This window comes from Diplotaxodon limnothrissa, linkage group LG20, assembly GCF_057381915.1.
Source record: "Diplotaxodon limnothrissa isolate DT_005_m linkage group LG20, D_limnothrissa_male_GT1.1, whole genome shotgun sequence".
In the NCBI taxonomy this organism is placed as follows: domain Eukaryota; kingdom Metazoa; phylum Chordata; class Actinopteri; order Cichliformes; family Cichlidae; genus Diplotaxodon; species Diplotaxodon limnothrissa.
In genome coordinates, this window is record NC_140615.1 from 34,493,371 (window position 1) to 34,503,939 (window position 10,569).

The window sequence follows — 10,569 nt, forward strand, 5'->3', positions numbered from 1 at the left end:
ACACTGTCACACGGTAATAAAACTTGTCCAAAAACAAGTTTAATTGACTTCCACATTTATCATAAATAAGGAAGTAACCAGCAACCATTTCAGGTATACAAAACACAACCAAGAACAAGAAATATTGTGTAGCTGTCCTGTTCTATTGAAAGATAACCACTTTCTTTGACCAGCTTATAATAAAAGAATTGCATAAAAAAGTATTTCTTAAAAGCAAATGAATATGAAAGTAACAGCCCATAATAGCACCAGAAATCATCTTAAACATAGTTTGAGAAAAGTACGGTAACTAACTGAAATGGCAAATAAAGAGAAATTTAAATGTGGATGATAAATATTACATTCAAGGCGCTCCTTTGATTTGACTGTTTTGCATTTACTGATCATGTAACTATGTTGTGCTTAGCTCTGCTAACCTGTGCACAACTTCAGCTTTCACCTCCTTCAGCCAATCAACATTCACCCTCACAGTGGTACTCTTTTCTTTGGTTTCACTTGCATTTTTAAAGAAAAATATCTTCAACAAGGTGTTTTTTTTCTCTGCACAGTGTGCTGCCAGTAACGGGTTTCCCTCAAAACACACACGCAAGGAAATAGTTTTCCTTCTTATCACACTTCCACAGATCATTTTCTTAAGCTCAACTAACTCGCTATAAGTCTTCCACCAGGTTCATATAAAGTATTCCTTCTTTTCGGGTGCAGGCTTGTTATTGTCCTCTTCATCAGGGTCCTCTCCTGGAGCCAGCTCCCCTGTCGTCCTGTAGTCCCCTCTGTTGTGGTACAGATACCGGCAGAGCACAAAGCTCAAAGCAGCTAGTGTCAGCAGAATGAGAATAACAACAACTGTGGGGGGGAAAGGCAGGTTTAGAAGACACTTTGAACTGCAGCAAAAAAAAAAAAAAGAAGAAGAAGAAATAAATCTCAAGATAAAGTGCAAACAGTTACCTGCAATAACTGCAGAGTCTGAACTTGTGGGAGCAACTGTTGTTAACACTGAGGGAAAGAAAATAGAACATTTAAAAAGAGTTTACCAAATACTCTGAAAATCAAATGTACAATAGTAAATACCAAAATAAATACAATTCAACAAATTAATGCTACTAAAGGAATAAAAGTACAACAGAAATACACAAAACTTGAAAAAAAGGATAAACAAATGCTTAAAGAAGTGTTATAAAAAGCTGCCACACAAAGTCTACAAAAATGTATTTTCAGAAGTGATCTAAGAAGTCAAGAGACCCCTAAAGCACCATCAAAAAAAAAATAAAAATAAGCAAGTATGTAATAAGTTACATCTGCTTTCATTTCTAAGGTTTTACGAATCAGTACATGAAACACTATGTAGTCCTTACAAGATCTTTAAAAACAACCTGTGAAGAACAACACATGACATGTTACACCGTGTCAGCATTTAGCATAAACTGAGCCAAAATGCAGAAGCAGTATGTGGAAGAACTAATTATATGGCATGCGTGATTCATCGGTTTGTGGAACAAACTTTGGCAACAATAAGCAATTATTTTTTATTTCACTGTCATTATCTCACTTTTGGCACAGTGTTGCTTCAGTTCAGTGTTGGGGGTCTCTTAGGGTCCCACCATAGCGTTTCATTTGGGTCGAGGTCTGGACTTTGACTGGGCCACTGCAACACCTTGAATCTTTTCTCTTTCAGCTATTTCTTTTGTAGATTTGCTCCTGTGCTTAGGATTATTGTCCTGTCGCATGGCCCATTTTTGGCCAAACTTTAGCTGTCGGACAGATGGGCCCAGATCCTGTGGCTGTGTAACAAAACCAAATCATCACCCCCTCCACCACCGTGCTTTACAGCTGGTATGAGGTGTTTGTGCTGATATACTGTGTTTAGTTTTCACCAAACACGGTGCTCTGCATTATGGTCAAACATACTCAGCGTGGTCTTGTCTATCTAGAAGGACACCATTTCAAAATGATATGGGGTTTGTTGAGAACTTTGCAAACCTAAGCTTTGCTGCCATGTTTGTTTAGAGAAAAAAGGCTTTCTCCTGGCAAAACTTTCAAAGAAGTCATACTTGTTCAGTCTTTTTCTAATTGTACTTTCATTAACTTTAGGGTGCTAACTGGAGCTTGTAGAATCTGGTTTGTTTTCTGTAGGTTTTCTAATCATTGCACAGTATGACGGTGAATTTGGTGGGATGTCAACTCCTGAGAAGATTGGCAGCTCTCCCCACACACTTGCACACACACCTGAATGCTCCAGACAGCAAGCTACCAAAGCATACGTGTTTATATACGTGTCTAGACTTGCTGATGAGCAGTTCATTAAGCTGCATTGTCTTCATCAATTTTGGAACAGCCAGTAAAGCCATATTGGAGGACCTAAGGTCCAGAACTGGCTAATGCAGAGTAAAATCTTCTATGCATTTTGGGACCAATAACAGACATATGTTAAAAAGGATCAGTAAAATCCTAAAACCAATTCTAAAGTATACAGAGAGCCCAGGAGATTTTTTTTTCCCCTTCGGTTTTGAGAGAGTGGATTTTTATTTGAAAGAAGCAGAATTGGACAGCTTTTTTTATGTGTTGTTTAAAGGTTGGGAGGGATTCAAACTGCAATAATTTCACGCTGAAGGCATCAAATTAGCAGACAAGGAACCTAGGGCACTTTCAAAATGATTTGTACTACTGAACAGTTCGATTCTTGATTTTGAAGTATTTCGTTGAAGAAAAAAGTCACACAACAAGAGCTAAGTAGACGTGCATCACCAGGATATACTTCTACTTTGAGTAAATGTTGTCATTTGTAATGCTGTGGGTTCAGAAAGAGACAACCAGTAAAGGAAAACATAAAACAAAAAGCTTTCGAGCATACCCTGAATGGTAGTGGATTCTGTTTGTGTGGGAAGTGATTCAACAAGTGCCACATCTGGGGCTGAAAATAAATGGGGGAAGAAAAAAAAATATAAACATTATTTATTAAAATAAGAAAAACTATAACTAAAGGTCACAATATCAGAACATTTGTTGGTTGTGTCTAAGCAAAGTAAAAACAATCGTAGTGAAAGACAAATGTACTTACACACTTTATTGCTTTTATATGTGGTGGTAAAGGCTGTTGTCAAATTCTCGCTATCTGTATCTGGAAGATAAAAAAAGCATGTTAAAAATGTCACAGCGCTCTATCTTCAGCTCCCAGTCTACTGAGAGTGGCTTGTGTAACACCACAGCTGCTGGCTGAGGAGGGAATATTCACTGTTGAGACACAGTAATCTGATTATTATTAAGGGCTGGGACTGAAACAAACCTGTCCAACTCCTATTTTTCTGAATAGCTGTGATGCAATGGTATTAGTCAGAGCACGGAAAAGAGAAACACGTTACTAGTAACTGTAATATAAAAACTCAGAGCTGCAATAATCACAGATTTAACAGAAACAGCAAAAGCGCCATCGCTTTGGGCCCCTTTTTTTTTTTCTTTCCGAGCTTTGCATTGCAGCAAATTTAAATTTTGTGGTTAAAGCAAGACAAATAAAGATGTCATTTTGGGTTCTATGTTATTACAGACTTATAGGCAGCTTTAATCAATAAAAGTTTATAGTACTTGTGAGAATGGTCAGTAATAAAAACATAAAAAAGACATATATGGATTTTTATATCTTGTAAAAAAGAAAATACAAAGAAACTATTAAATGCAGCTTTACTATATAGTTATTTCAATAATATTTTCACATTTAAAGAAGACTTTTTAAATTCCCATTACACATGGTTTGTTTCATTCAACAAGTCAAAACTGAACACAAAGAATTTACAATATAGTGTAATATAAGACCAGGAAAAGGAAAGCAATCTTGTATTTACATAATAGCTGCCAACTAACTTTCACTGAAGTGATCGGTTAATCGACCAGAGTGGAAGCTCTACGATGGTTAAGTTGAAATGTTAGCCAACAAGAACTACTCGAGTAAAAGTAGATTGAAACTTTACTTCTCCAAAACGCAACAATATATCAAACTGTCAGATGACACCTGTAACAAAACAGGAAGAAAACAATAAAAGGCTATATAGTACAAAAAGAAAAGAAAAAAAAGATAGAGCTTACGATTCATGGTTGGTTATTGTTCTCACCGGTTATACCTGAAAGAAAAACACAAACTGTAAAAACAGACAACGAGCTCATGGTGATTTCCGCTCAGAGCTTTTCCAACATGTTGATGTGAATCTGTCACACATGTTTTCTCAAACCGGTCAACACCTCGTTCCTCGGCTTTGTTACCAACGCGTTTCGCAGCCCAGCTGTCTTTTTTTTTTTTATCACAGTCAACCATCTGACTGTTTTTTAAGGAGCCCTCAACTGAAAATGTACTTGTTTGGTACAAATCCACCTAAAGCCCGGGGCAAAAACCGACGAGTGAGTAACACACACTTCCAGAAGAAGTTTTTACACTTCTCAAACTCGAGCTGATCAATCAGGCATTGTTCATCGCAGCTGTTGAGTGAGCTTACCTGTCTGGGCGCAGCGCAGCGGAGGAGCGCGTCACAAAACCGGACAAATTCACTGAGTTTCCCCCCCTCCTGGGAGAGCTTTTATGGTGGAGAAAACTAACGCCCACTGCCTTTTTTAAGTCTGGTAATCTAACCGGCGTGCGGCTCTGGTAAGGGGTCTGAATCTGCGTCTGTTGAATACAGTTAACTAGTCACAGTTTTCCTTCCAGCACTCGTGAGTCATAAAGCACACGCGCTCAGTTTCCGCCTCCCCTCCCTTTCCTCCATGTCAAAGATCGTCTCTCATCAAGATGTATCACTTCCACCACGAACCCCTTTAATAAGGGTAAACCGATGATAATGATGACTAATTACTATGGTTTAATAATAATTACTTATGCAATGGGTTACATATGTCATTAGTTATGAATTATATACAGCATAGTTTTGTGTATGGTGTCACAGATGACAAGATATTTGGTTTAGTGTACGCGTTAACTCGTGGTATTTGAACGTAAACCACAATCCTTTGCTAACCCAACCAAAGAGTAAGTGAAAACAGAGTCAACAGTGAGTAGGAAAGGACACAAACCAGCTCTCCAGGTTTACGTGTTTGATTTGCAGCTTCAGTCGCCTCCCCACCGGCCTACTTCACACTCCTTGCAAACAAGATTTATGAGCATTACTTTCAACTTAATAGCTAGCCACGCCTGTAATGTTTATGGCTCTTTATGTTTATGGTATGTATTAATCATTTACAAAGACTTTATAAATGACACACTATGACATTATCAAGTGTTTTAACTTTGCAGACAGTGTTCTAGTACATAGCCAACAATCAGAAAATAACTAATAGTTGAAATAAATTTAACTATTTCATTATTACAATGGTATTATAAACTATTACCTGTTGAAATACATTTGGGTCATTATTATTAGTAGTAGTAGTATTAGTAGTAGTATTATTTAACATTGTTTTAATTCTTAAAGAATGCCAGAACATACATCGATTAAGTGAAGTTAAAAAAAAAATTCTTATGACAACATGTACTCTAAAAATATTTTACTAATCCTGAACATAATTTTACTTGTGACAAAGATGGCCCTGGTTAGCTGGCCCTAGTGTAGAAATCTATGTAATAAAGAATCCTAGTTATGTCTGGGGTTCTTTATTACATAGGTGTAGGTGTATCTCCTTAAAGCAATTTTATTTTACATTATGCATAAATATGGGGGGCTGAGTCATGACAGATTATTTAAATATGTGACAAAGTTCACATTGTTTGCACATACAGCAGGAACAATCTTAAGCTGAAATAGCCAGATTGAAAACCTCTGTAGATGTAGTTGCGCTTGGTAAGCGTTCTTACACGTAAGCATTCATTTGTCATGTGTAACGGTCACCAGTAAAATCCAGTAAGTAAGTTAGCAGCTGTCTAACTGAAAACAAAACTGCTTGTCGTTCCACATCAAGAAGTGAGACACACATTGGGCTCAGATGACCACAAGAAATTTCAGGAAGCTGTCCCTTCATGTTGTTTCGTTATAATAAAAGAAACATAAGCTAAAACGTGTGTATATATAATCAAACCTTTCCAATACTGTCTAATCAATTATGTTATTTCACAGATAATTTGTCATGACAGTCAAATCATTAAGCAAGCAATGTTGTATACATCTGATGAGTACTGAAGTCCAGGCTGAGTGAGCGCTCACCATTTTCCACCCCATCATCTTAAACATCTACTAACAGAGAGACAAAATGGTGACATTACCCAGTTTTTATTGCCGTTTACACAATGTTCTTATATCCTGTGCACATATACATCGAATAACCCAAAAATTAAAAAGTCAGAAATTCAGCTTTAGTATAAACAAAATTTGAACTATGTTTATTTTTCAGAATTACAAAGTTTGTCCTCACACTGCAGGCATAATTAATAAAATCTAATCAAAAACAAATAAAAAGAAATAATAAAACAGACTAAAAGGCTAAAATGATTAAAACGCCTCCTTGTTGGTTCCACAATAAGAGTGGAATGGCATTCTCTTCACGTTTACACAGAGACAGAAACATATCATATCTGTGTAGATTAACCATTCTGTGGTCAGTATCTTTTTAGCAGTGTAAACCTATGTAGAGCTTCTGTCTTTGCTAGCATTAGTTGTATAAATCCCTCATTTTAAAATGTATTTGCTTTAATAATGCAGTGAGTGAGTTTATGAAAATATAGGTTTTCCCAAAGACACCAATACATATGTAAAGTTGATTTCCTTAAAAGATAAATAAGAAAACTAACAGCAACAGTTCGTCAGTTGTGAAATCACAGTTGAACTTGTCAGTTGCAACTGTCGCCCTGTCTTTTTTTCTTTCTTCTGCAGCTGTTGACTTCAGTCAGTTCGGCGCTGTTTGGTTCTGGCGTTCAAAGGTTGATGATAAAGTGAGCCAAATGAAGAAACGCAGACAAAGAAAGAAGAGAAATAATAATATGGCATCTTGTAGAACAAAATGAAACACACAAACCTTTTGTTTTATTATGAAAACTTTAAACCATTGTGTTTTTTGAGTTCGAGGATATCTCTTTCTCTGCAGGGACGTCCTACATAGCACACCCAAAAAAAAAGAGAGTTATGACACAATATGCATAAAAAAAGGACAGCTGCACAACATGTGTGCTACTCGAGTGACAAACCTTCTGAGGAATGCTCAGATCCTTGGCGTCAGAATTCAAGCCAGAAGCGTCACCATTCTCCAGTCTGTTCAGTTTTGGAGTTTCAAGGGTTACCGGGCTGTCGTCCGTCTCTTCAATGTGCAGTGGGCCATTGTCTGCTGCAGACAGCTGGAGCTCCAAGCTATCTGATTCATAGGAGTTATTTTGTTCAGAGCTGCTTGCACTTGGTAGATCTTTTTTTCCATCTCCTTTATTTTCCGATTCTACGGGCGGCTTGGGCTCTTCTTCTTTCACAGCCTTTTCTCCTTCAACTTGATTGTTGTTGTCTCCCGACTTCAGCTCACTTCCTGATGCACTCTCTACAGCATCTTCCTGTGCAGAAGGGCTGTGGACCTCACTTTGGTACGACCCTACATCCAGTTCCCTGGACTCGACTAAAGACCCTCTAAGCATGCTGCCTTCTCTGGACAAGGTGCTGTGTCGAGGTTTTTCCGGGGATCTGAAACTAAACCGCTGGCTCGTTCTAGGACTGAAGCTCCTGTGAACCTCAGAAAAGCTGGCCTTCCAAGCCTTTGGAGAGATCAGACTTCGTCTTTTCAGTGAGCCATACCTGGAATATATAGTGAGAGAGAGGGAGTGAGATAGAGAAAGATCAAATCATGGAGATAAGAATGCAGTTCAGTACTGTGGAGTATTGCCAGAATATGGTGGAACAAATGAATAAATGAATGAAGCTTTATAACAACAGTGCATTTAGCCATAAAGCACAATTAAATGCTTTCTGAATCTGCAAAAGTAATAATTAAAAGAAAATGCTGCTTGTATTATTACTCTAGGAGAAGATGTGACTATGGCGGGTAATTTCCACATTTTTCTGAAACTGTAATGAGAAATTAAAAATGTTTTTCATTTGCCTTCAAGCTTTAAAGTTAAGAATTAAAAAACTCTCACCGGGACAATCCCTTTACAGCAAATGCTTTGTCTGGATGCTGAGCCTGCAGCTCCTTTATCACATTTTGTAGATCTTGATTGAGCTAAAATAGAAGATGGATGGTTAAAACAAAAAACTCAGGACAATCAATATTGGGTCACACATAAGGGAGCAAACATACCGTACTCATTTCCTTGTGGAAGATGTCTCGTAAATTTGACACAGCTGAGAAGACAGCTACGTAGCATCCAATACGACTAAAGGAGACAAACATTGACAAGTAATGTTTAAAAAAAGATAAATTGTTGCAAATTCAGTGAATATTTGAATAATATGCAATACTGAATAATCTTCATATTCATTCTGACAGAATAAATATATACTGTCAGACCTGTCAAAGAGAACTGGGAGCTCCTCTTTCAGATCGTTATTGATCCCCTCATAGATAACTTTGGCAGTATTCATCTCTTCTTTTGCCTGCAGAATGACAAAGCAAGTCAATTTCAATGCATGTGTTATAACAAATTAGGGTTGATTACAAAGAGATATTGATGTTATTCTAATTACCTTGCTTATCTTGACATCATCCCTCTTTTTCGCAGTCTGCAGTGCCTCTAGCTGGTGAAGGGAGGAGTCGTAGTCAACCAGCTTTCTTCCCCTCTTGGCAATTTTGTCCTACAGTTTTTACAATGGAGCAAAACAGAGTCATACATATTGTCTATGTATATGTAAGTGAATTATAGTACATGTTTGTCTTAACTTAGTTTTGTGCATTTGCTCTCAGGCTCTTTGTCTGTCTGCATATTGACTTATGTTTGCTTGCATACTTGTTTGCCTTACCCTAACATCAGGGAATTGGCTCACGTAGGACTCCATGGTGCGCACGGCCTGGTCTAATAGCTTCACCTCGTAGTCATTCCACAGGAGGTCCTCCCCCTGCATCACAAGTACAGCATAAATATTGCATTAATTATGCATAACAAGGGGAAAAAATGTGGGGTCTTGTTCCCCTGGTGATGCATGCATTTCGCTGTTTTTGCACTTGTGGAATTAAAATGTGCTGCAATAGGTCTTTTTTTTAGTACCACTGACCTCAACAATGGCTCCTAAATCTTCCTCTCCAGCCCAGTCAGATTCATAAACATCAAACAGAGACTGGGAAAGGCGTCTTGAAGCTTCACGCATGTCTGTATAAAGCAGAATCGACTATTTGAGACCTGCAGAGGGCACAAATCTACAGTTCTACAGCATCTTCAAACAAAGACTATTTTCACCTCTAACTGCATTAACGTAGACCCTCAAGTCCTTGTATATTCGGTTCCCATCAGTCTGCAAATAAAGCATAAGTATACACGTGATTATCTTGCTTACCTTTATTAACTTTTATGATGTTTGATTCACTGCTTTTACTCAATAACCCTGTGTTTGCATATACTGCAAAATGTGTTAAGACACATATGAAAAACTTTCTGCTCAAAGTCTTTTTCAACTCCCATAATAAAAACAATGCTGGGGGATGATTACCTGCTGGTCACTAAAGTTTTGGAGACAATGTTCAAAAAGGTCATCTCTGGTCTCCATTGACTTTCCCAGCCTTTGCATTACCTGCAGATAAAGCACAGAAAAAAGCTAAATCTCAAAGTAACAGCAATTAAATGGCAATAAATTTGTCTTTCTTGCCATAGGGGAAACAGGAACTTGCAGACTATGTACCTTTTCTTTGCCTCTGCTCAGCTGTCTTTGGACTTTTTTAGCAAAGTCACCAGAATTGCCTCTCGGACTTGTCTTGTCTGCCATATTTTGTCTTGTCTGTGTTTATTCCTAAGAGGAAAAAGAGAAAAAATATCACAACACTTTCCTGCAACATCACAATTACTAGGTGTACTTCTGCAGAATGTCTGGTTCAAATATATTTTGCCTGAAAGCATTGTTACCTTTGTGGCTGTTATATCACAGTATTAATTTCAATTTGTTGCACCTTCCATACAAATTAAATGCAATTCAAGTGATTACAAGTGATGGAAACACACAAGATGGAAATCACAGGTTAGGAAATTAATGCACACCAATATAGTATTAATATAAGAGAATAAAATAGGTAAAATCAGGTTTAAAATGTGCATAACTACAGTTAATAGAATGATACAGGATACATTTAATTCCTAGCCGTATTTGTAGGCAACACACACTGATGACACTTGCATTAGTAACAAGAAATCAACAGACTAAATGTGGAACAAAGACACAATGTTTTATATTGTGTGGGACAATTAGTTAAACATTCATGCGTTGTCTTCTTTTTTTTTTTAAATCACAAAACAGCTGAAGTACTGTTATTTGGCACTTGGCAGATTACTCTTTAAAATTACTGTATGTATTCTTCCTTTTTATGGCCTTATGTACAAGTCTGATGTGCCTCTGCAATTTTTTGTTTTAACAGATCATTGACCATGTGCCTAAAACTAAATTGCAGGACCCTTGCTGCATTGGCAGGAGCCACATATAAATA

At 37.4% G+C, this 10,569-nt stretch overlaps 2 protein-coding genes across 3 annotated transcripts; both read right to left on the reverse strand.

The window, feature by feature from the left end:
- Window positions 1–306: 306 nt before the first annotated feature.
- Window positions 307–4,641, reverse strand: LOC146611335 (uncharacterized). Of its 2 annotated transcripts, XM_085345279.1 has the most exons (6): window positions 4,479–4,641; window positions 4,075–4,109; window positions 3,056–3,115; window positions 2,849–2,908; window positions 946–993; window positions 307–843 (listed from the first exon to the last, which is right to left on the reverse strand). In XM_085345279.1, exons 2-6 carry the CDS (start codon window positions 4,079–4,081, stop codon window positions 671–673), a joined length of 348 nt encoding a protein of 115 aa, XP_085201405.1. In that variant the 5' UTR covers window positions 4,082–4,109; window positions 4,479–4,641; the 3' UTR covers window positions 307–670. The 2 variants fall into 2 exon arrangements, with proteins under 2 accessions (XP_085201405.1, XP_085201406.1); XM_085345280.1 differs by lacking the exon at window positions 4,479–4,641 and having other exon boundaries at window positions 4,075–4,122.
- Window positions 4,642–6,852: 2,211 nt separating this feature from the next.
- Window positions 6,853–9,857, reverse strand: bin2a (bridging integrator 2a). The gene is made up of 12 exons (XM_085345205.1): window positions 9,774–9,857; window positions 9,585–9,665; window positions 9,335–9,389; window positions 9,153–9,247; window positions 8,901–8,996; window positions 8,628–8,735; window positions 8,452–8,537; window positions 8,242–8,317; window positions 8,081–8,163; window positions 7,151–7,739; window positions 7,010–7,057; window positions 6,853–6,873 (listed from the first exon to the last, which is right to left on the reverse strand). Exons 1-12 carry the CDS (start codon window positions 9,855–9,857, stop codon window positions 6,853–6,855), a joined length of 1,422 nt encoding a protein of 473 aa, XP_085201331.1.
- Between the last annotated feature and the right edge of the window lie 712 nt (window positions 9,858–10,569).